The 26,897-nt window shown below is 37.0% G+C and overlaps 1 protein-coding gene across 6 annotated transcripts in view; it reads left to right on the top strand.

Moving 5' to 3' along the window:
* Positions 1-26,897, top strand: part of CDK8 (cyclin dependent kinase 8) — a 147,242-nt gene that overhangs the window by 67,863 nt on the left and 52,482 nt on the right. For all 6 annotated transcript variants that reach the window (XM_023190300.2, XM_023190295.3, XM_023190294.3 and 3 more), the window contains exons 2-4: positions 12,767-12,842; positions 24,137-24,247; positions 25,014-25,154. Coding sequence is in view for 5 of the 6 variants with exons in the window: in XM_023190295.3 (XP_023046063.1) it covers positions 12,767-12,842; positions 24,137-24,247; positions 25,014-25,154 (328 nt within the window). In the remaining variant the exon portion in view is untranslated. The remainder of the gene's footprint in view (positions 1-12,766; positions 12,843-24,136; positions 24,248-25,013; positions 25,155-26,897) is intronic.

Genomic DNA, 26,897 nt, shown 5'->3' with positions numbered 1-26,897 from the left:
TATGTTTCAGGCCAAGTAGAAATAAATTAGGCAGATCTATGAAATAGCAGGAAATACTAACCATTTGGGTGCAAAAGTATTCATGTACATTAATTTCTGTTTTTAGGTTTGCCCATATCTTCTAGCATGAATGTTAAGGAGAAAAAATGATTATAAATGATCAATGTCAAAATATGATTCTTGAAATGAAGATCCAATAAGTATAATTTTTTTTTTCTTAATGGAGTTGTTGTTAAGGCAAATGACTTTGGGAAGATAATTTAAGAAAGACTGATTGGTAAGCAATTTAATGGAAAACCTCCATATTCTGGTTCTGATAATGTACTGTAATTTTATAACTGAAACAGACAGGAAAAGACCAAGTGTTTCTTTCAACCTCCAAGGCAAATATTTTTTTAAGCTCTGCTGTTTCTCCAAACAAGGTAAAGATGAATTTGAATTATAAACCTGGCTTGAATTTCATGAGATAATGCAGAGGAGAGGTATTCATTGCTAGGTTTACAAGAAGCCTTGCAACTTCTTGGAGCTTGGCATCTGGAGCTGCCAGGAAACTTGAAAGTAATTCCTGTTGAATCTATCTTGTTCAGTGCCATATCTCAGAGACTATAACAGTGCCAAGCACAGAAACTTCCCCCAATTTGCCAGGAAATTCCCACAAATATAGAATTAATAGTTCTAATAATCTTTTGAGTAAACTTATGTTGTTAACTAAAAAGCTACCTTGTATGTTTCATTTGTCAGAATGATAAAAAAAAAGCAGTATGTGTTAATATGTCAAGGGACCTTAAACAAAACATAGCTTGACTAGCTAGAATGTGCTCTTTCAGGTTTTACCACATTTAAAAGAAAGTGTTGTTTAATTTGCTCTGATACATTGTAATCTTGTGTAAGATTATTGGGCATGATAAATGATAAATGCCACCAGGAGTGCACCTGTGGTCAAAACTTATTAGCCTGCTCTAGCAAGGGAGAGCTCAGGGCAGATGAAGAAAAGAGCAAGTGCTTTAAAGGGATTTGGCTTGGGCTGAATAATTCTAAGGAAAGACTAGGAGAAGTAGAACAGATCTGGATTGGATATTGTCATCACTTGAGGTCACTTTGGTAATTAGGTGCTTCAGCATTCCATTTGGGAGGAGTGAAGCAGGGCTGGGTTCTCTTGGTACTGGCCATGCTACTAATCTGTTAGGAAATCATAATATGATTATCAGTGGGGTTGCTTTCACTTTCTGAGTCCCTCCTTTTGGCCAGATTCAGGGTATTCAGATCATTGTTCAATGAAATACAGATCTTTACCATTGCTAGGAGATAGGAGATTATTAAGACAACTTCATCTGTTGTTGGACTGGAGTCAATTCTTTATGTATACCTTTTGTTATTGTTTTAAGGTTAGCTGTTGAGTCATCTGAATGAAAAATGGCTGTACACATTTAAAGTTCTGGAGGTCACATTTGAGTAATTTAACACTGACAAATGCTGAGAGATTATTAACAGAGTTTGTATTCCACTTCTAAGCCAAGAGCCACGGTCCCTAAGTGTGGTTTTGGTGCTGACAGAAACTTTCCTAAGTATGACATCATAGGGGTATCAGTCCTGTTTACTATTTTTAGTTTACTATTTAAAGAGTTGCTTAGTAGTTGAATGTAATTGCCCAGAAACTACAGTAAGCTGAGTTGCACCCAAAAGAAAGTGGCTACAATCTCAACCATTGGTTTGATAGCATATTTTAGTAAAATCACGAGCAAATTGTATCCTGACAATAGATTCATACACACAGTGACTAGGGATGCACAAAGCAATATTATGGGTAAGGTCTTACAGGTATCATTGTTGTAGTTAACAGGTGTCTGTTAACAATTCAGAAATTTAAACCAGAGGAAAGAAAATAGCTTAGATGCAAAATAAGAGCATACAAATTAAAGCATGATAATCTATGGTTCTGGCCATCTAGATCTTTGTTCCATGGGTCCTGAGCTGAAGCTGTCTCTTTCATTTCTCTTGATCCAGAAGTCTTGGATAGAAGCTATATCTGTCTCTAAGGTCATCTTCTTCTGGAAGATTCTTAAGAATCTTTAGTTTGAGATCTCTGACTGGGACAAACCTTTAGTAATTTGAGGATCTGTTGCGGTGCTACAATTCAGAGCCAAGGTGTTTTACTGCTGCATTAGTTGTTAACAGAATCTGGCAAAGTCATTGGAGTGTATTCAAGTGCAGTCCTTGTCTAATGATGCTTCAAAAATAGCCAGACACCTAATCTACTACCATATACAGCTGATTAAGTACCTAGCAAAGGAAGATAGTTGTTTCCATCAATGATAAGATTCAGCAGCCCTGGAAAGTTATTATCTTAACTAGAATTAATAGAATGGAAAAGACTGGATCATCTATTGGCATACAATACACAGATTCAGTCAGTAGTTATGCAGGGAGTTAGACATATTATGAATAGTGAGGAATTTGACAAATCCTTTAGTTTCTATCAAGTGTACCTTGATTGTCCATGATTAATAAGGATATTGAAATCTAGAAACAAAAATTAATTTGAAGTAGTTATTGTATCAGTTTTTATATATGAGCATGAGTTTGCCTTTTTTCAATTTAAAGTACATAACCATTGAAGATATATTCATTAATATTTTATTTGCGTATAATTGATTTATAGAGCCCAAATTTCTCTTGTGATTTACCAGATAAATTAATGTAGCAATAAGAATTTTTATAATTTTGAATTAAATAACATTGTAGGAATGTTGGCCAAATCTAATTATTTCTATTATCCTTCCTTTTTTAAGGTGAAGGAATAAATCTTTGTGTTACCTCATGGCCATTCCAGAAAATTTAAAGATGTTTTAGGCGTAAAATACGTTTTATTAGCTTTGTTACTCTGAATTTGGGACCTAAATCTAGGAAAGTTTTAAATGATACAATTGGTAACCTGAGTCATGATATCCAAGGTAAGAAATAGTTATAGGCAGTTTTTGAAAATAAAGCAAGAACAGTCAGGTGCGGTGGCTAATCCCAGAACTTTGGGAGGCTGAGGCAGGTGGATTGCCTGAGGTCAGGAGTTCGAGACCAGCCTGGGCAACGTGGTTAAACCCTGTCTCTACTAAAAATACAAAAATTAGCTGGGCGTGGTGGTGGGTGCCTGTAATCCCAGCTACTCGGGAGGCTGAGGCAGGAAAATCACTTGAATCCGGGAGGTGGAGGTTGCAGTGAGCCAAGATTGTGCCACTGCACTCCAGCCAGGGTGACAGAGCCAGACTTTGTCTCAAACAAAAATAAAAAGGAAGAAAATAAAGCAAGAACAATAATTGTTAGGACCTTAAATTGTTTTCAATAATGGAATTTTATTAAAAATGATTTAAAATATGGCCAAGGCCCAAGAATGTATATTTAAGAGCCATCTTTTTTTTTTTTTTTTTTTTTTTAACTTTTGCTTTCTTTCCCTAGTTGGAAATACTATGGTCATTAAAAATACCAAAGATACCACACCAAAGCAACTTAGGCTGTTCATTTAACATCTCGAAAGCATTTGAACCAAACTGGTTTATTATGTTGCAGTCACTAAGATTTTATGTCATAGTCCAGCATTCTCACTGACTTTTCCCCCTTAAATAATCATTATACCTCAGCATGCAATAGTAGTTGTTTATGATCTTACACATTATCACATATTTAAGATAATTAAATCTTAGACCTACACATTAGCCTTTAGGTAATTCACAGTTCTTGCTATATAACTAAACACAGTGATTATGATTATTTCAGCTGTTTTGTTTTCCTTAAAGCATGTCTTTTTCCATGAAAGAAGTAGTGTACTGCTTTACAGTCTGATGCAAGCTCTGTGATCTGGTTGACTATTCCAGAATATTTTTCTGTCATTGCGACTGAAAATTTAATTCTCCAGAACAGGCTCCTACACAGAGCTTAAACCTTAAACCACATCTGTTGACAGTATAATCAGTATATAATGATTTTATACAACGCAGAGCTAGTCTAGAACTTCTAGCTTGCAAAACTCATTTTGAGAGGACCAAAGGTCTCCTGATTCCTGATCCCTTTCTAAGTAATTTGTTACCCATTCCCACTGGAAGCTTGTAAAATGTACTGTTTGTCTCCCCTTTTCTGAAATATGTAGATATTATATCTTGGGGTAGGCCTATTTTCATTTATTTGTGATGGGAATTTGGTAGACCCTTCCAGTTTTGGAAATTATTTCTTTCAATTTGGAAGTTTTCTTAAATTGCTTGTACTGCTCCTCCAATTTTCCTATTTTTCTTTTGCCCCTCTCTCACTTTGTCTCTTACTATTCTGTTTTAGGATATCTCCTCTACTTTGTCTTCCATTCAGCCATTTCTACTTCTAGCAGTATCTTATAGTCTCAGTTCTCTGCCATTGCATGATTTTGCTATGTAAGTCTAATTGGTTCTTGGCTTTCTTCACTGTCAACTTTTGATTTTGTTTTCTTGAATCCTCTTAATCAGCTACTTTTTGTCCATTTGCTTTCTAGTTTCCACATTTTTATGCTATCTTTGATCTCGGTTTTTATCCTTATTGTCCTTATGTCTTTCAAAAATTCTCTTTACCATAGTTTAAGTAGAGTTTTAGGAAGCAGTGTAGTTTGATTTGTGTGCTCCATACTCTCTTTTACCAAAACACTGCTCAGTTTTTTAACCAATCCTTTGCAGCCATTTTATACTTTCATCCTACTCCTCCCATCTCTTAAAGGTGAATTTTCATCATGGTCCTCTTTTTGGTTTTCTCACACAACACGTTTTCCCTCAGCTTTATTTTGTTAATATAATATTTTCTTCTTAACTTGTTTTGGACACTCTACACACCTCTTTTGAGACAGGTGGCATAAAATATCCCCCCCATCTTACATTGCCTATTTCTGTTTTTGTTTTTTGTTTGTTTGTTTGTTTGTTTTGAGACAGAGTTTTGCTCTTGTTGTCCAGGCTGGAGTACAGTGGCAGGATCTCAGCTCACTGCAACCTCTGCCTCCCGGGTTCAAGCAATTCTCCTGCCTCAGCCTCCCAAGTAGCTGGGGTTACAGGCACCCACCACCACGCCTGGCTAATTTTTTGTATTTTTAGTAGAGACGGGGTTTCACCACATTGGGCAGGCTGGTCTCAACCTCCCGACCTCAGGTGATCTGCCCGCCTCGGCCTCTCAAAGTGCTGGGATTACAAGCCTGTGCCACTGCGCCCGGCCACCTATTTATAAAATCTCATCTGTCCTCAGGGCTGTTACTGGTAGCCATTTATTTTGTGGCATGTTTAGTGATATTAAACTAGTTGCTGCTAGTCTTTACTGTTCTCTGAGCATGGCAGACCCTTTCCATGCTTCTACAGTTTTGTATATACTGTTTCCACATCCTGGGGTGTCTTATGTAACTACTGATTTATTTCCGCAGGGCCTCCCTGTCTTCCTGACAAACTTTTTAAGTCTTTTTGTGTGTGTGCATGCCCAAATTTATGAGTTACATGAGAACATTTGTTACATGTATATAATACGTTGTGATCAAATCAGGGAATTCAGGATGTCTATCCAACTACAGTACATTTTTGTTAATTGTAGTCATCCCACTCTGCTGTCAAATGTTCAGTTTATTCCATTTATTTATTTTTTGTATGAGACAGAGTCTCTGTCGCCTAGGGTGGAGTGCAGTGGCACAATCTCAGCTTACTGCAACCTCTGTCTCCTGGGTTCAAGTGATCCTCCCGCTTCAGCCTCCATAGTAGCTGGGACTACAGCTGCGCACCACCATGCCTGACTAATTTTGTATTTTTAGTGGAGGCAGGGTTTCACCATGTTGGCCAGGCTGGCCTCAAACTCCTGACCTCAAGTGATCTGCCCGCCTTTTCCTCCCCAAATACTGGGATTATAGATAGGCGTGAGCTACCATACCCGGCTGAATTTATTCCTTTTATCTTACTGTATGTTTATACCCTTTAACCACTTTTCATTCACCCTTTTGCCTCCTACTTACCTTCCCAGTCTCTATTATCTATTTTTTCACTCTTCTTTCACGTGTTCAATTTTTTTTTTTTTTTTTTTTTTAACTCCCACAGGTTAAGTGAGAACATGCAATATTTGTCTTTTTGCATCTGGCTTATTTCACTTAAGCTGTTTCCGCCATGTTGACCTCCAGTTTCATCCATGTTGCTGCAAGTGGCATGATTTCCTTCTTTTTTTGTGTGTGGTTGAATAGTATTCTATAGTGTATATATACCACATATTCTTTATCCAATCATCTGTTGATGGACACTTAGGTTTATGTCTATCTTTGCTATTGTGAATAGTGCTGCTATAAGCATGTGAGTGCAGGTATCATTTTGATATATTGGTTTCTTTTTGTTTTAGTGGATACCCAGTAGTGGGATTGCTGGATTGAATGGTATTTCAATTTTTAGCTTTTTGAGAAATTGCCATGCTGTTTTCTATAGTGGCTGTGCTAGTTTACATTCCCAGCCACCATGTGTAAGAGTTCCCTTTCTCTGTGTCCACACCAACATCTGTTATCTTTTGTCTTTTTAATGAACGTCATCCTCACCGGCATAAGATACTATCTCCTTGTGGTTTTGATTTGCATTTCTCTGATGATCAGTGATATTGAGCATTTTTTTCATATAACTGTTGGCTCTTTGTATGTCTTCTTTTGAAACATATCTATTCATGTCCTTTGCCTACTTTTTAATGGGATTATTTGGTTTTCTCCTGTTGGGTTGTTTGAGTTCCTTTTATATTCTGGGTATTAGTCCCCTTAGATGAATAGTTTTCAAATATTTTCTTCCATTCAACAGGTTGTCTCTTCTATGCTATTTCTTTTGCTGTCCAGAAGCTTTTTTGTGTAATAAAGTCTCATTGTCTGTTTTTGGTTTTGTTGCCTGTGCTTTTGAGGTCTTAGTCATAAATTCTTTGCCTAGATCTTCTGCATGTGGCTATCTAGTTTTCCCAGCATCATTTATTAAAGAGGATGTCCTTTTCCTTGTTACAAGTTTTTGTCAGCTCTATCAAAGATAAGTTGGCTATAAATATGTAGCTTTATTGCTGAGTTCTTCATTCTGCTCCATTGGGCTACTTACCTGTTTTTGTACCAATACCATGCTGTTTTGGTTATAGCCTTGTAATGTGTTTTGAAGTCAGGTAACGTGATGCCTCCAGCTATGTTCTTTTTGTTCAGGATTGCTCTTGACTATTGGGGCTCTTTTTTGGTTCCATACAAATTTTAGGATTATTTCTTCTGACTCTGTGAAGAGTAACATTGGTATTTTGATAGGGATTGCGTTAAATCTTGTAGATTGGGGCAGTATGGTCATTTTAACAATATTGATTCTTCTGATCCATGGGCCTGGGATGTTTTTCCTTTTGTTTATGTCATCTTGAATTTCTTTTAACAGTGTTTTGTAGTCCTTCTCATAGAGATTTCCATATTCCTAGTTAAATTTACTCCTAGGTATTTTAATTTTTTTCTAGCCTTTTAAGTGAGATTGACTTCTTGATTTCTTTCTTGGTTGGATCATTTTTGGTATATAGAAACAATACTGACTTTTATACGTTGATTTTGTAACCTGCAACTTTACTGAATTTATTTGCCAAATCTAAGAGTTTTTGGTGGAGTCTTTCGGTTTTTTTTTTAATACAAGATCATTTGGGAGGCTGAGGTGGGTGGATCACTTGAGGTCAGGAGTTCGAGACCAGCCTGACCGACATGTGAAACCCTATCTCTACTAAAAATACAAAAATTAGCCAGGCATGACGATGTGTGCCTGTAATCCCAGCTACTCAGGAGGCTGAGGCAGGACAATCACTTAAACCCAGGAGGCAGAGGCTGCCATGAGCTGAGATCATGCCACTGCACTCCAGCCTGGGCGACAGAGCAAGACTCCATATAATACATACATATCTATATGTGTATATATATAACCATATCATCAGCAAAGAGAGACTGTTTGACTACTTTTGAATTTTGAGGCCTTTTATTTCTTTCTTCTGTCTGATCACTCTACCCAGGACTTCCAGTGCTGTGTTGAATAAGAGTGGCGAACGTGAGCATCCTTGTCTTCTTCCAGTTCCTGGAGGAAAGGTTTTCAACTTTTCCTCATTCATATGATGTTAGCTGTGGGTTTGTCATATATGACCTGTATTATTTTGAGCTATATTCCTTCTATGCCTAGTTTGTTAAGTATTTTTTATCAAATTTCTTAAGTCTTCAGAATCTAGTTTAAATAGACTTTCTGAAGCCTTCTCTTATCCAGCTTCAAACCTTGAACATACACTGCGTTGTCTCCTCTTTCTCTCGTGCTCAGAACACTATTCAGGTTGCACACCTCTCATCCAAAAATCAGAAATCCAAAATGCTACACAGTCTGAAACTTTTTGAGCACTGACCTGATGCCACAAGTGGAAAATTCCACATCTGATTTCATGTGACAGGGTGTAGTCAAATGCAGGTGTGTAACACGCCATTGATTCAGTGTCCTCAAGGGAGAAAAGGTATTCTGGTGATGCTACTGTGCTGCTTAGGATTACCCTCAACACATTTTTTCACAATATTAGTTATATGCCTTCTTTTTTTTTTGAGACAGAGTGTTGCTCTTGTCTCTCAGGCTAGAGCGCAATGGCGTAATCTTGGCTCACTGCAACCTCCACCTCCCAAGTTCAAGCAATTCCTCTGCCTCAGCTTCCTGAGTAGCTGGGATTGCAGGCGTCCGCTACCATACCTGGCTAGTTTTCGTATTTTTAGTACAGACGGGGTTTCATTATGTTGTCCAGGCTGGCCTTGAACTCCTGACCTCAGGTGATCTGCCTGCCTTGGCCTCCCAAAGTGCTGGGATTACAGGTGTGAGCCACCGTGCCCGGCTGATATGCTGTATTTTTTTTTTACTATCAAGTACTTAAGTGTAAGAAAATAATGAGTTACTAGTAGCATATAAATTCTGAGTCACGCATGATGGTGATGCCAAGCAACCACAGATGGCTCACAGGAGTGGCAGTGATAGTGAAACTTTTGCTTTCTGATGGTTCAGTGTACACAAACTTTGTTTTATGCACAAAATTATTTTAAATGGTATATAAAATTACCTTCAGGCAATGTGTATGTGGTGTATATGAAACATAAAATGGATCCTGTGTTTAACTTGGATCTCATTCCCAAGATATCTCATTATGTATGGGCAAATATTCCACAATCTCCTGAAAATCAGAATTTTGAAAGACTTCTTATCCCATGCGTTGCAGATAAGGGATACTCAGTCTATATCATAACCATTCATTTAATCTACTTCCCTTGGATCATTATTGACACTAGTGAACAAATCCTTTTCATCTCCTTTGTGTCTTTTACTAAAAAAATGTGTGGATGGAGAGATAAATTTGCCATGCAAACCACATGGCACTATTATATTATGTTGTAATTATGTTAGGTGATTTTTCAAGAGGAGGTTGCCTTTTTTATAATCAAATATCATTTATAATTTATTTGGTATTATTTTTCTTCGTTGCACATTTATTTCTAATAATATAGTTTTATAAAGTAAAAAACATATAATTACTTGGAGTAGGGGAGAAGACTGATTGAATATGAGAATTTTTTTAGTTCACGGAGAAGAAATTGTCATATACCACCTTGGGCATTTTTAAACAAGAGAAAGTGGTGGATATTAAGGAGGTGAATGGGTAAATCTTTAGTTTAAATTATTTTCTTTCCCACCACTCTCCTTCTTAGTAGGGGTTCGATTCTAGGATGTAATTCTTAAACAGTAGATATAATATAATGTGTTATACCCTTGGATTGACCATCTGGTTAAATCAATAACCCTGCCCATGAAAGTGTCTAATAGACTATTCTGATTCCAGTTTTGTTTTATTTTTATGTCCTTAACTTCTTCTTTCTTTCAGAAACCGTTCAGACAGTGAACATTAAGTACAGATCCTCTTAATGTCTTTTTCATATAATGAGTACCAATGATGCTTTACTATATATGCTATAAAACTGATGGTTATGAAACAAATTTTTTTCCAGAAAAATAATGTTGTAATTGTGATTTCTTTTCCCAAGTAAGGATTTGGTGTAAAATATGTTGTAAAAACAAAGATAAAGCAATGTTACGTTTTAGTAATAATTTAAAATAACCAAGTATTAAATTGACTTAAATTAATTGATTTTATAAAGGCTTAATTTGTTCACTTAAACTATCTCGCTACTGAAGTCTCCAGTCCTATCACCCACCTCTGCCCTTCATGTACTGAAAGTATATGACCTCATTGCCACTTTCAGAAAAAAAATGAACCTATCAAAATGGGAACTCCCCCAGCTTTTTGCCTCTGAACCAACTTCTTTCCATTTGTGTTCGTTCCTTTATCTGTCCTTTCTTCCTATTACAATGGAATAGATGTTTCTCCTTCAAGCCAGAGAGCAAAGACCCGGAAAGCTTGTTCTCTGGATTTTTTTTCTCCTCTCCTGTATTATCAGCTCTTTTTTTCTGGGTTCTTTCTGTCAGTGCTTATCATACTCAAGTGTCTTCCATCTTAAGAAATAATAACTCTTTGACCTTGTGTATTACTACAGCACCTGCCTTGTTTTTCGCTTTCAAAGAATTGCTTACATATGTTGTCTTAGTTTACGTACGTCTCGTTCACCCCTCAGCCTTCTGCAACATAGACGCTGCCACCACATTGCTGCAACTATTTTTGCCTACTCCACTATCCATTGTTGACTTAATCGTTGCTAAATTCAGTAGATACTTTTCAGTTCTTAACTTACTAGACCTCTCTGCAGATTTTTATACTATTTGCTATTCTGCCTTTTTTGAAAATCTTTTTCTTGACAGTCCTTCTCTTTGCTCTCATTGAACCTACTCTTACGGCTTCGATCACTGCATCATGTTGATTCCAGTAAATCTGCATCTTCAGCTTGCTCTTGAGCTTTAGTGTTTATTCCACTTGCCAGCAGCTGTGCCCACTTAGATGTCTCACTAGTCCCCAAAACTCACAGAATGGAGCTATCACATACTACCTGTTCCCTCAAAGCTTTTCCTCCTACCTGGTTTTTTATTTCAGTGAATAATGCTGTCATTACTTTGTTGCCTGTGGAAGAAATCATTGTCTTTAACTTCTTCTTCCTTACCTACAATAGTCAATCATAAAGGACCCTGCTTCTTATCTGTCTGTTCTCTGTAGTAACCACCATTCTGCAATAGCCATCATCATCTCTCACTGAATAATTTTAATACTAATTACTTGTAACTGTTCTGTCTGCCTCCTGCCCTTACTTACTCCCACTAAGCATTCACAAGGCAGCTGAAGATACATTTTCCAGATAAAATATAATTGATGTTCTGTTGCTTAATAACAACAACAACAACAACAGCAACAAAAAACCTTTAAAGGAGCCCTTCTTGTTGTTCGTGGCATGAAAAGACTTTTGTGTTGTGGTTCCTGATTTTATCCCCAGCCTCATCTCCAGTTATATACAGTATCCAGTCTCCCTCAATTGCTTTTTCTCTTGCCTCATGTGACTGCCCCTCTCTTAACTGACACACACACACACACACACACACACACACACACACACACACACACACATTATCAAGTGATCAAAGTGTGATCCTGGAAACCATGGGTGTCTCTATCCTTTCAGAGGGTCTGTAAGATCAACACTATTTTTGTAATAATACTATGATATTATTTGCTTTTTATTCTCATTCTGATGAATGCCTAGTGGATTTCTTTCAGAGATGATCTAACATGTGATGATGCTATTCCGTTGCTCTGGTGGCTGGTGGATATAAACTTATGTAGTTATAAAAGTTCCCATTTAAAAATTTGTATAGGGTATATATTGATAGATATAATAAACCAAAGCTCATCAGGGTCCACAGTAATTTTCAAGAAAATAAAGGGATTCTGGGACCAAAAGGTTTGAGAACAGCCATTTAGGCCTCAGATGGCATTTTCTCTGAGGAGGGTTGTTTTGTTTGTTTTTGTTTTTGTTTTTTGGGAGACGGAGTCTTGCTCTGTCGCCCACGCTGGAGTGCAGTGGTGCGATCTTGGCTTACTGCAAGCTCCACCTCCCGGGTTCACGCCATTCTCCTGCCCCAGCCTCCCGAGTAGCTGGGACTACAGGTGCCCGCCACCACGCCTGGCTAATTGTTTTGTATTTTTAATAGAGAAAGGGTTTCATCATGTTAGCCAGGATGATCTCGATCTCCTGACCTTGTGATCCGCCTGCCTCGGCTTCCCAAAGTCCTGGGATTACCGGCGTGAACTACCACACCTGGCCTCTGAGGAGTCTTTGCTTGGGGCCTCCACCAAGTCCCCTTTGAGTAACCTTTTCTGTTGCACTTGCCATATCATAGCACTTACCATATTGTATTATGATGGGTTACTTATCTTTTTTAAGCCAGTAGACACAGAAAACTCTCTAAAAGAAGGAACCTGTTGTATCCTCAGTACCTAGCACGGTTCTGGGTATGCAGTAAGTGTTCAATAAACACATGTTGTGCTAGTGTCTTTGCTGTGTCTTCCACAAGTAACTGTGGAGCCTTGGAAAAGTCTTTTTATTCCTTTGAAGCTAACTTCCCTCATCAAATAATGGGACTGGACTAAGTTGTCTAAAAAGTTTTTCCTTGTACAACATTGTATGATTATATTGAATGATGTCAAATGTGTATTGAACGTGATTTATATTTATTTATATTTTACTTTATAAAAATGCACATAAATATAGATTTATCTATATATTAAAATAACTTTGTTTTTACAGGAAGGATGATAAAGACTATGCTTTAAAACAAATAGAAGGAACTGGGATCTCTATGTCGGCATGTAGAGAAATAGCAGTAAGTGAAGTTCTTTTTATCATTATTATCAACTGACTTATGAGTACCAACTATATAAGGCTCTGTATTGTATTTGTCATATTAATTGAAAATTAGTGAATATGTTTTATATCAACTATAGGAAAATATATTTATTAAGGAGAAGTAAAGGGAACATATAGTTCTGTCTATGTAAACTCTTTATTTGGGGTAAAGTAAATTTCAGTTGTTTCAGTTGTTTATATAAATACAATAGCTTTCCCAATAGCTGTCACTGATAGTAAAGGGTCCAGTTATTTCATTGAGAGCAGTAAAAGTGGCATGTTAGTCCATATAAAATTAATATTCTTATTTTAATAGAATGAAACTTATGTCATTAGTTATGTCAAATTAAAATGAGGTTGTATTAGTTGCTTTTCATTGCTTGTATCTGTTCATTTGAGTATGTAAATATGCCCTTTTATTTTGGAAGCATAGTTTTCCATATTGTGATTAGAATCTCATTTTTATTCCAAAGGGAAGTAGTCTTTGGGTTAATGCGTTAATAATTATCCATACATTTAAATTGAGCATTACTTTGTGAGATTTTACTTCAGTTTTTACTGTTACAAACTATGGGTCCAAATGTGTCTTTTCTGGCTTTACACGGAATATTCTAGAATATATATTATAATCTTTGCTTTTGTTGCTCTCAGCCCTTCTATTATATTTACCCATAATAGTCTGTTATGACCTGGAAATGTTAAACAATTTTGCAGGTTTACTAGATTCTGCACCAATGAGTCTTCAACGCAAGTAGGTAAAAATAATTTACACTGTGTTGAGGAAAAAGACTCATAAATCTAAGAACAGCTTGTCAAGTACTGTGATAGAAGTATATGGAAATGGAGAAGGGTGTACATCTAAACTAAAGTAGAAAATCAAGGAAAGTTCCATGTTTGGGAACGCATGTAACAATTACCTTCATGAGGGAAGAATAGGGGTGAGAGGCAGGATATTGTTAACCAAAGGTAGACCATGCTGGAAGATGTAGTTCTTTTAATTGATACATTTTTTATACTTTTTGATCTTGAGACCAGGTATCTGTATGTTAACTGTCAGTTATTCAACATCTGTTCTGTATACTTGTCAGTTTTAAAGAGTTAAAAGCCACTGAACTGTGGTCAGTGGTGTTAGAAGCCAGGATGTTGATACCCTTGGAGGGAATACAGAGCTTCAGGGTGCTAGTAATGTTCTTTGATCTTGCTCTGGGTCTAGTTACACGGGTTATATATGTGACAGTTCATTGAGCTGTGTACTTATTGTTCACATGCTTTTCTCTTGTTTATTAGTCTTTAACAAAATGTTTTTTATTAAAAAAACCACAAAACTCAGTTCAGAAACAGATATTATCTTTGCATATATCATGATAACTATAAATGCACTTAAATACAGAAAGAAGTATGAAAGCCTACTTCTAATGTACTTGATCATGATTCTTCGATCTAAGATGAGCAGAAATGTTTAATTTTTATGAAGTTCTTACTTACTGATTTTTCCTTTTATGGCTATTTTCTGTATGTGGCTGAAGAAATCTTTACCCACTGATTGTGAAAATATTTCCCAATATTTTCTTCTAAAAGCTTTATAGTTTTTAAATTTCTAGTCTATGATACACTCAATTTTTGTTTGTGGTATGATACAGAGTTTGAATTCCCCCTCCTATGTGAATGTATAGTTGTAGCATCAATTTGGAAAACATCCTCTGCCATAGAATTCCTTTGGCACCTTTGCAAAAAAAGAAATATACATTTGGACTTGATTTCGTTCCATTGTTCTCTCTGTCCAGCCTTATACCAATAGATTAGTCTACGTTTGTAGCAAAACTTGAAGCCAGGTGGTGTAAGGCCACCAGCTTTATTCTTTGTCAGAATTGTTTGGGGTATTTTAGGTTCGTTAGCATTATCATAAAAATTTTACATCTGCTAATTAGTTTTTTTTTCAATGCTTGTTGAGATTATAACTTGGATCAATTCAAAGAATAATAGTATTGAGACTTTCAAGCCAGCAGAAAGATATACTTTCCATTTTATTTATTATTTATTTATTTACTTAAAAAAATATGGCATAGTATATATCCTGAGACATTTCTAAATTCACTGGTAGGTTTTTGGTAATTCCTTGGGATTTTTTCTACATAATCATGTCATTTATGAATAGGGATACTTTTACTTTTTCCTGTATTTCTGCTTTTGTTTCTTTTTTTTCTCTTACTGAATTGCTTAGGCCATCTCACACAATGTTGAATAGTGGTGAGAGCAGGTGTCTTTGATTTATTCCCAACTGTGAGGAAAATGTTTCCACTTTCACTGTTCAGTGTAATGACAGCTGCGCGTTTTTCATAGGTGCTATTAATCAAGTTTAGGAAGTTATATTCCTAGTTTCCTAAGAATTCTTTTCATAAATGATATTGAATTTTATCAAATGCTTTTTTCTACATGGATAAAAACAACCATATAATTCTTCTCTTATTCTGTTAATTTGGTACAAAATATTTTATTTTCTTTGTGAAATTTTCCTTTTGTTTATGAGTTATTTGGAGTTATATTGCTTAATTTTTAAACATGTGAGGTATTTCTAGATAACTTACTGATCTAATTTATTTTCATTGTCGTCAGAGAAAAGAGACCTTGTATTTTAGAGATACATACTGAAATATTTATAGGTAAAATGATACAATAACTGGAATTTACTTCAACATAATGTAGGGTTGGCTGGGAGGGGTGGATATTAGTATAAGTAAATTAAGTTTGGCTGTGAGTGGCTGATGGTACATAGGGGTTTGTTTTAATATTCTGTTTTATTTAGTTTGGAAATTTGTATAACAAAAAGTTAAGAATGAAATAATTCCCATTTTTTTCTGGCAAGTTTTTATCAGGCCTTCCTCTTTCCATTTTTTAATTCTTCCTCGAAAAAGTCCTGTGTCCCCAGCATTCACCTCCATTAACTCTCTATGATTACACCTGGTTTGTTTCTTTAATATAACATTCATTACAAATGCAATTATGAGGGGATTCTTTTTATCTATGTGCTTGGTTACTTACTTTGTTATCTGTTCCCCCAACCCTCTAGACTGCAACGCATTTCTTCCCCAGTGTGTGCTAGGTGTGGTGTATAGTCCTTGCTCTGTAAGTAAGTGTAGAAGGGAGGGGAAGAGGAAGGAACTCTGAGAATTTCTTCTAAAAGCAAAGAGCATTGCATATCTTCATCTTCATTTTTTTGTAAGTGGTTTGTCTTATACGTTGTCAGAATTTCCTATGAGCCCGAGTTCCATTAGTGTAGACATTTTTCAAACTGCATATATGGGGATCATCAGTATTCCACAAGGCTGCCTTACAGTTGTGATGGGGAAGCAGAGGTAAAGCTCTGGACTTCACTTTTCTACTCACCTCTACTTTAACCTAAGCATACCTCAGTTTTTTTTCTTTTTTGAGACAGAGTCTTGCTCTGTGGCCCCGGCTGGAGTGCAATGGCACGATCTCGACTCACTACAACCTCCACCTCCCAGGTTCAAGTGATTCTCCTGCCTCAGTCTCCTGAGTAGCTGGGATTACAGGTGCACGCCATCACGCCCAGCTAATGTTTATATTTTTAATAGAGACGGGGTTTCACCATGTTGATCAGGCTGGTTTCAAACTCCTGACCTTGTAATCCACCCACTTTGGCCTCCCAAAGTTCTGGGATTACAGGCATGAGCCACTGTGCCTGACCAAGCATACCTCAGTTTTTATCAGTTTGCAAGAATTTGGTTGAAAAAGGCTGCACAGGTTTAACTGTATTTAAATAATTTTGATATTGTTTTCCTTATTTTTTTTTAACAGTGATTTCAAGTCAACTGTCACCATACTCATGTTATAAATTTAGAATTTATTTTTATCTTTGCTATATTATGAAATTTTAATGTTAGAATGCAATATAGTTTTGTGAATATTAGGCTTTTTAAACCCATTTTATCACCATTGTGATATTTATTGAGAAGACACAGTTTGAAGTATTAATTTATTTTTTATATATTTATACTGTAACATTTCAAATGTGATATTGTATTTAAATTTATGGTGAATTACATAGTCAAAACGGTAATCTTAGAACTCAGAAAATAAGATTTTTTTTTTCTCCTAGCAGAATTGGGAAAACATAGATGGTTTCTGTGATGGAAACTATTATATGAGTATTTTTAAACCTTTTGTTGTCTTTTTTTTTTTGAGACGGAGTCTCGCTCTGTCACCAGGCTGGAGTGCAGTGGCGCAATCTCGGCTCACTGCAACCTCTGCTTCCTGAATTCAAGCGATTCTTCTGCCTCAGCCTCCCAAGTAGCTGGGACTACAGGCACACGCCACCATACCCAGCTAATTTTTGTATTTTTAGTAGAGACGGAGTTTCACCATGTTGGCCAGGATGGTCTCTTGACCTCATGATCCGCCCACCTTAGCCTCCCAAAGTGCTGGGATTACAGGTGGGAGCCACCATGCCTGGCTGTTTTCAAAATATTTTAACACAAAATCTTCGAAAAGGCAAAAAATAACTTCTACAGTATTAAAAAGTAGGATCTACATGCTCTGGGCTCCAAATAGGGTCATGTAGTGCTGAAGTTCTTTTCGTCACCAGGGAAAGCCTGCATACTCTGTCAGCATCAGAGCATCAAACACGCAGGAATGCATGAGGAGTAACAACCTCGCTAGACTCCTTGGGCTCCTACCCTGGCTCTGCCACATTATTAGCTTGTAGGACCCAAAACAAGTTATTTGATTTGTGTTTCAGTTTCCCCATTTGTAAAATGGGACAGTGCCTGGCATGTAGTAGGCATTTAGTAAATTTTAGCCTTGCTAAGTGCAGCACAGCTCCCAGGTCTTTTGGAATTTCTTCAGTATAAATATTTACTTCAAGGTAATTGTCCACTGAGACAGTTCCATCACCAATCCTCAGTGGCTATTCTCTTTTAATCCCAAAGTGACCTGTCTCCTAATGTGTCTCCCTAAAAACAACAACAAAACACCACCACCAACAAAGGTATTTTACTTATTCAGTAGTAATAGTTACTTACTGTACTGGTTTGCTTTATTTGCCCTAACAAAATACTACGGGCTGGGTGGCTTAAACAGCAGTTTGTTTTCTTGTAGTTGCGGAGGCTAGAAGCCTAATATCGAGGTGCTGTCAGGGTTAGTTTCCTCTGAGGCCTCTTTCTTTGGCTTGCAGATAGCCTTCTTCCTGTCTCATCAGATGATCATTTCGGAGACATTCCTGGTGTCTCTCTGTATGTCCTCATCATCTCTTCTTGGGAGGACGCCAGTCAGATTCGATTAGGGCCCTCATTTTAACCTAATTACTTCTTAAAAGGCCTTATCTCCAAGTACAGTCATGTGTCACTTAATTAGCGGGATATGCTCTGAAAAAATGCGTCATTAGGCGATTTCATTGTTCTGCCGTCACGGAGTGTACTTACACTAGCCCAGATGGTAGAACCTAAACACACCAGGCTGTGTGTAGCCTATTGCTTCTGGGCTACAAACCTATATAGCATGTTGCTATACCGAATAGTATAGGCAACTGTAACACAATGCTAAATATTTGTATATCTGAACATATTAAATAGAAAAGGTATGGTAAATATATGGAATAAACATAGAAAAGGTACAGTAAAAATACGGAATAAATGATTCTTAAAAAATGGCTGTTCTGCCTGTGGAGTAGCCGTTCTTTATTCCTTTACTCTCTTAATAAACTTGATTTCACTTTATGGACTCACCCCAAATTCTTTCTTATTCAAGCCTGCCCCCCCGCCCCAAAACAAAGATAAAAAATGGTACACCTATTTGTATAGGGCTCTTAGCATGAATGGGGCTTGCAGGTCTGGACCTTGCTCAGGGCGTGAGTAGTGAGTGAATGTGAAGGCCTAGGACATTAGTGTACTCTATTGTAGACTATAAGCACTGTACACTTAGGCTACACACAGGCTACATTCGGTTTATAAAACATATTTTACTTTCTTCAATTAACCTTAGTTTACTGTAACTTTTTTACATTATGAACTTTTTTACTATTGTAAAAACAGTTAAAATACACATTGTACACCTGTACAAAAATATTTTTATTCTTATTCTATAAGCTTTTTTCTATTTTTAAAAATTGTTTTTTACTTTTTCAACTTTTAGGTTCCGGGACACATGTGTAGGTTTGTTACATGGGTAAATTGCATGTGACTGAGGTTTGGTGTGTGAATGATCTCATCACCCAGATACAGAGCATAGTTACCTGATAGTTTTTCACCCCTCCCCTCACCTCACCCTCCCTCCTCTAGTAGTTCCCGGGATCTATTGTTGCCATCTTTATGTCCATGTTTATCCAATGTTTAGCACCTACTTTTAAGTGAGAACATGTGGTATTTGATTTTCTGTTCCTGTGTTAATTTATTTAGGGTAATGGCCTCCACCTACATCCATGTTGCTGCAAAAGACATTTTATTCTTTTTAATGGCTGTGTAGCATTCCATGGTGTATATGTACCACATTTTCTTTGTCCAGTCCACTGTTGCTGGGCATCTAGGTTGACTCCATGCTACTGTGAATAGTGCTGCAATGGACATACAAATGCATGTTTCTTTTTGTAAACTAAGACACATTTACATTAGCCTAGGTCTACACAGGTTTAGGATCATGAATATCATTGTCTTCCACCTCCACATTTTATCCCACTAGAAAGTCTTCAGGGAGGCCAGGCATGGTGGCTTATGCCTGTAATCACAACACTTTTGGGAGGCCAAGGTGGACATACAGATCACTGGAGGCCAGGAGTTCAAGACCAGCCTAGCCAATGTGACGAAACCTTGATTCTACCAAAAAAAATACAAAACTTAGCTGGGTGTGGTGGTGCGTGCCTGTCGTCCCAGCTGCCTGGAAGGCTGAGACATGAGAATTGCTTGAATCTGGGAGATGGAGGTTGCAGTGAGCCAAAATCATGCCACTGCGCTTCAGCCTGGGCACTATGAGACTCTGTCTCAAAAAAAAATTATCTGGGGCAAAACTGACATAGGATATGTATCTCCTAGGATAACAGTACCTTTCAGACTACCTCCTGAAGGATCTGCCTGAGGATGTTTTACAGTTAACTTAAAAAAAATAAGTCGAGGGGATACACTCTGAAATAATGATAAAAAGCGTAATGTAATAAAAACATAGCCAGTTATAGAGGCATTTATTATCAAACATTGTGTGCTGCATATAATGATATTTGCTAGACTTGTATGATACTGGCAGTGTGATACATGTATGTATACCAGCGTCACCACACACACATGAGTAATGCACATCGTGCTACATTATGAAGGTTGTGTGTCACTAGGTGATAGGAATTTTTCAAATGCATTATAATCTTATATATGCTGTCTGTTATTGACTGTGACATCATCATGCAGCATGTGACTGTACAGTCACATTCCAAGGTACTGGAGTTAGGGCTTCAGCATAGGAATTTTGGGGGAGCACAATTCAGTCCATAACACTGTTACTCACTGCTCTGGCAGTAGTTGCTTACTCAGGGTGAAGTCTTTACTCTCAGAGATTTGTCATCTGGTTAATCAGATAGATGAATTTTTTTAAATTGATATTTAATGAAGTAGATTGGCTTTTGTTTTTTTATACTGAGATGGAGCCTCACTCTGTCATCCCGGCTAGAGTGCCTTGGTGTGATCTCAGCTCACTGCAACCTCCACCTCCCAGGCTCAAGCGATTCTGCTGCCTCACCCTCCCAAGTAGCTGGGATTACAGGTGTGTGCCACCACGCCCAACAGATTTTTTGTATTTTTAGTAGAGATGGGGTTTCACCATGTTGGCCAGGCTGGTCTTGAATCCCTGACCTCAGTGATCTGCCTGCCTCTGCCTCCCAAAGTGTTGAGATTACAGGTGTGAGCCACTGTGCCTGGCCACTACTTTTTATATTTTTAGTAAAATTTAGTAAATTTTAGTAAAACAAAGTAGATTGGTTTTATAAAGAAAGCAGTGATATTAGTTCATAGATCAGAAGCCAAAGAGTGGGTTGTGTGTCCTTCTTTAGTTGTACATTTTGTTAATTTACACAATCATCTATTCATGTGTTTACCAAATAGTTAATAAGGGCCTCTGCAGTACCAGGCATTATGCTAGGAGCTGGCCATGCAGCCATGAGAATAAATACGCAGTACCTGCCATAGTCAGGTTCGCCGCCTGGTGTATATTTAAGACATTTATGTATCTGGATTGTAAAGACACATAATCCAGACATAATTGATTCCTCTGGGATGTTAGCTCTTGGGAGGTATTACTGTTAGACCATAGTAGTTACAAGTACTGGCTTTGTGTTTTAAAAGTTAATTTATTACTTGCTGATTCTACCACTTCCTAGAAATGTAACCTTGAGCAAATTATTTAACCTCCTTAAACCCCTGTTTTCTCATTTGTAAAATAGGGGTTATATAAATATTTCATAGGGCTAATTCATGATTAAATGAGATAATACATGTCACATGCCTAGTACCATACTTGGCATCTGGGAGAAGTGCTTAATCAAATTGTTGCTGCAGTTTTTTGAATACAGGAGTGAAATGAAACCTTTCATTGGAGGTAAAATTCAGGAGACACTAAGAATAACTTTATATGTAGGTTTCTAATAATTGTGGAGATCTTTTGCCAACGCTTTGGAATGTGTTGGTTTTTTATAATTTACACCCTGCCAATTACTAGAAAGAATTTGAAATAGCTGTCTAGCTTAAGAGTGTGTTCCGATTTTGAGATAATAGAAAAACACTGAACTAGAATTAAGACTACCTTAGCATGAACTTTGGCTCTTTGAGCCAGCTGGGAGACCCAGGATTACCACAAAGTCTAGACTTTCCCTGTCAGATTATTTGTGTTGTTTATTAATTAGGGAATGGTCAGTTTTAGATACTAGCATTTAGGTTTCTAAAGATTGGTATATAATTGCTAAAGTCTTATACGTTTGAAAATTATATTCTAAAAGCAGAAATAATATGACCTGAACTTAATCTTGCTTCTGAATAAAATAATTATCACACCAGAGAATAATCTTTAATATGTGACTGAATATTTAATTGATTTATGGTCTTTGCTGAAGTTCATTTCAAAGTCCCCAGTATAGTGTTTAACTTTACATTTACATTGATTCTTATTTTTGTGGCAGTGTTCTCACAAAAAGCACTGAAGTTACAAGTTTTAAGATCTGGATTTTCTCACCTGGCTGTCCAGTATTTGAAGCACATTTGGAAGGCACTGTTGAAACATGTTTTAACTGATAAAGACAGTATCGGGCTTCATGAGAGGCTTTTCTTGTTGTTTTCATTTTTGCTTGGCAGGATTAGGGGTACTTTTTGATTGGATGGATTGTTAGGCCACTTTCATAAGATAAGAAGATAAAATATTTTAAATAAAATAATACCCTTTTATGAGATGAGAAAGCACAACCTCATGAAAATATGCTCTCCTTGGATACTTCTCTCTGTTTAAGTTCTTTGTTATTTTATGAAAAGTTACAAAATTTTAATCAACTTTACCATGTAATTTAAATGCCTGAAATTAGGTACTGTATCTCACAGGGTTGCAGAACTTAATTTTCATATGATAATTGGTGTTAATGAATGTTGCATCTTCTAATGTTGCAAATACTTTGATATTTTCTAAAAAGGATTACGAACTACAGATTTGTTTTGAGTTCAATTGTTATGTGATGTCAAAGCCCAGACAACTTGCGGAATGGGAGAAAGTTTTATAAACCATATTTGATAAGGGGTTAGTATCTAGACTATGTAAAGAACTCCTACAACTCAGCAGCAACAACAAAACAACCTGATTGAAAAATGGGCAAAAGACTTATTAAATAGACATTTCTCCAAAGAAGATCTACATATGGTCAGTAGGCACATGAAAAGATGTTCAACACCATTATTGACTAGGGGAATGCAAACCAAAACCATAGTGAGATACTACTTCATGCTCATTAGGATATGTGTTAATTTTTAAGGAGAAAAAGGGGGAAATAACCATTGTTGGTGAGGATATGAAGAAATTGGAACGCTCATGCATTGCAGATGGGAATGTAAAATGGTACAGCTGCAAGTTTGGTGGTTTCTCAAAAAGTTAAACACAGAGCAATCATTTGATCCAGGATTTCCACTCTTGGGTTTGTGCTCAAAGCATGGAAAGCAGGGAGTTGCAACAGATAGTATATACTAATGTTCATAGCAGCATTAATCACAATAACCAGAGGTGAAAACAACCCGTGAACATCAACAGATGAATGGATAAACAAAATGTGATATATATATAGATATGCATAGAGTGGAATGTATTTATCCACACAAGAATGAAACAGGCTAAGTGAAATAAGCCTGGCATGAAAGGATACGTATTGTGTGGTTCCACTTACATGAAATATCTAGATTAGGAAGATTCTTAGGGACAGATAGTAGAGTAGAGGTTACCAGGGCCTTGGGGAAAAAGGCAGTGGGGTTATTGTGTAATGCGTGGGTCCCGTCAGGGACTATTAGGAATTGGGCCGCACAGCAGGAGGTGAGCCACAGGCAAGCGAGCATTACCACCTGAGCTCTGCCTCCTGTCAGATGAGCAGCGGCATTAGATTCTCAGAGGAGCTTGAACCCTGTTGTGAACTGCGCATGTGAAGGATCTAGGTTGCATGCTCCTTCTGAGAATCTAATGCCTAATGAACGATCTGAGGTGAAACGGTTTCATCTCGAAACCATCCACCATCCGCCCCCCCCCCCACCAGCCCCTGCCCTGTACCTCCACCCCATTATCCGTGGAAAATTTGTCTTCCATAAAACTGGTTTCTGATGCCAAAAAGGTTGGGGACCGCTAGTTTAATGGATTCAGAGTTTGTTTGGGATGACAAAAAAATTTCTGAAATGGATAGTGATGATGATCGCAGAACATTGTGAGTATACTTATAGGATGCCACTGAATTGTACACTTAAAAATGATTAAAGTAGTCATTTTTATGTTATATGTATTTTACCACAATCAGAAAGTTAAAATAACCAACCAAACAACAACAAAATGGATTTACTCAGATATACCTGTTCAGTGTCTTTTCCTCACAGATTTTTTGTCATTTGTTACTGAAGTATCTGTCTCAAAATTGCGTGGGTGCTTATTAGATTTTTAAGATTGATTACCCGTGGGTTTGTATTGCCTTTGAATTATAAATGGTGTGGGGGTTTTTAGCATTATTTTTGTGACAGAAATTGTTAATGGATCTCCTTTGTTTTGCAGTTACTTCGAGAGCTTAAGCATCCAAACGTCATTTCTCTTCAAAAGGTGTTTCTGTCTCATGCTGATAGGAAGGTGTGGCTTCTGTTTGACTATGCTGAACATGACCTTTGGGTAAGGTGAATTGCTGGCAGACATGAGCAAACAGTTAGGGATTGTTAAGAGTAACTAAAACCAATTAGGTGTTCCCCTTATTATGAGACTTACGTTCTTAAAATAAAAGTAACCTCATAGAGTGTGGTTGGTGGCATTACCAAGGCTAGAGTGTTTGACTTTGTATTACTGCTTTTCAATATTGTCAGTTTGATCTTTTAACAGATACTAAAGAAAACAATAGAATCTCAAGAGTGTTCAACAACTATTCAATATTGCTTCATATAGTTTTTTGATGACATGAAAAATAACTGTAGTATCTATAAAATTTTGCTCTAAAATAGAAAAGTAGCATCTCCCCACTTGCTTTCTTTATAACCTATGTTATAAATAGGTTCTCATTCTATGCCATGTCAGCCAGCCAGAAGTATCTCTTGAACTTTGTTTTTTTTTTTTTTCATTGTATCTACCAGATAAACAGGAATCAAATATACTCTGAAAGTAATTGATTTTTAATTATGCTATAAAAATAAAAGCACAGTATTTCCTCATTCCTTATTGTGATAATTTACTTCCTGAAATGCTGTCATATGCTTAGGAAATGGAATTTTAGCCTCAGTTATTAGGGAATTTTAAAGTTGTTTATGTTATTCAGCAGAGTATGAAATTATATTTTCAATATCTGTGGGAATCCCTGAGTGTTTCTTTTTCTGTTAGGAAAATATTACATATCAAATTATCTTTCCTTTTTTTTTAAGCTTCTGGTGATATTTTTTCTTTCTTTCAGCATATAATCAAGTTTCACAGAGCTTCTAAAGCAAACAAGAAGCCAGTTCAGTTACCTCGGGGAATGGTGAAGTCACTGTTGTATCAGATCCTAGATGGTATTCACTACCTGCATGCTAACTGGGTGTTGCACAGAGATTTGGTAAGTTGATCTGTAATTGGTTTAAACTAGAAAGATGCATTACAGTTGGATACTTTTCTGGTTGTCTGTAGATATCAGTGCTATATGTAGGCCTGCAAACCTTATAGAGGTAGTGAGAATGCTACATTCTCAAAAAATGGCCTAGTAGTGTTTTTATATAATGCATCCTGCTTCTCTGACATACACTAGATGGTATTTATTTTGAAGTGAAATAAGACACGTTTGTTTTCCTAAGCTTCTATTTCCTTTTAAGTTCATAAATAAAGCATTAACTTGCTTTACATTGATTATTAGATGCAAGGCAAACTGTATAAATTTATATATTTATAAAAACTTGAAAATAAAATTTTTGGAGCCTAGTGTATACTTATTTACACTTTAGAAAAGGAAAATGTTAATTCAATATGCTTATATTTTAAGCCCCTCTATGTTAGTAGCAGTCTGTTGGCCAACAGCCTTTATTCATCGTAATTGAAGTATATTATTAGAAGCCTTGCTGTATTCAGGTGCATTGAACTTTTAAGAATTTAAAAACGTAAGAAACTGACTTTTGAATTTAATGTGTCAAAGTCATTTATGCCTTTTTTCACCCATCTTGCACAGGGGTCCGCAGCCCCCAGGCCACAGACCAGTCCATGGCCCATTAGGAACCGGTCCACACAGCGGGAGGTGAGCGGTGGGTGAGCATTACCACCTGAGCTCAGCCTCCTGTCAGATCAGTGGCAGCATTGTATTTTCATAGGAGCCAGAACCCTATTGTGAACTGCACATGCGGGGGTTCTAGCCTGCACACTCCTATGAGAACCTAATGCCTTATGATCTGAGGTGGTGCCGTCTCATACTGGAACCATCCCTTCCCACCCCGCTGTGTGGAAAACTGTCTTCCATGAAACTGATCCCTGGTGCCAGAAAGATTGGGGACCGCTGATCTAGCGTATTATTATTCATTAAATTTTCATGGATTTCAGTTACCTAAACTTCAAATTGCCCTTTCTTACTAGATAATTACATTGCTTTTATAGTTCTTTTCTTTGTAAAGGTAGTAACTATAATATTTATAACGGCACCTTCATTTCAAACAAATATAAACATAATGCTGAAAGTGATGATTTTGTCTCTAATCACCTGTATACAAAGGAAACATCCTGTAGGCCATGAGGCGGAGCCCATCTGGTCTCTCGCAAAGATGGTCTTCACAAATTTAGTGAGCTCAGTCTCTGGCCTTCAAATGTGCTGTTCCAGTGGCACAGTTTCTACTTCTTTCTTCTAGCTTTAGGAAATTGCCTTGTAGCACATTTAATATTAGTTAGTTACTTTATCTCCAGTTCTCATACCTACAAAGCATTTAGAGTAGGACCAATAACACAGCAGAAATTTGGTTGAACTTTTTTCTTTATGCAAACTTTTATTTTTAATAGAGTTAGAATATTTTACTTATAAAAATAGATTTACAAGCCAGGCGCGGTGGCTCGTACCTATAATCCCAGCACTATGGGAGGCTGAGGCAGGGTGGATCGCAAGGTCAGGAGTTCAAGATCAACTGGCCAAGACGGTGAAACCCTGTCTCTACTAAAAATACAAAAAATTAGCCAGCGTGGTGGTAGGCACCTGTAATCCCAGCTACTCTGGAGGCTGAGGCAGAGAATTACTTGAATGTGGGAGGCAGAGGTTGCAGTGAGTCAAGATGGCACCACTGCACTCCAGCCTGGACGACAGAGCGAAACTCCATCTCTAAAAAACAAA

The sequence above is a fragment of the Piliocolobus tephrosceles genome, chromosome X (assembly GCF_002776525.5).
Source record: "Piliocolobus tephrosceles isolate RC106 chromosome X, ASM277652v3, whole genome shotgun sequence".
NCBI classification, from domain to species: Eukaryota; Metazoa; Chordata; class Mammalia; order Primates; family Cercopithecidae; genus Piliocolobus; species Piliocolobus tephrosceles.
The sequence above is the reverse complement of the archived record's forward strand: the minus strand, read 5'-3'. Positions and strand labels throughout refer to the sequence as shown.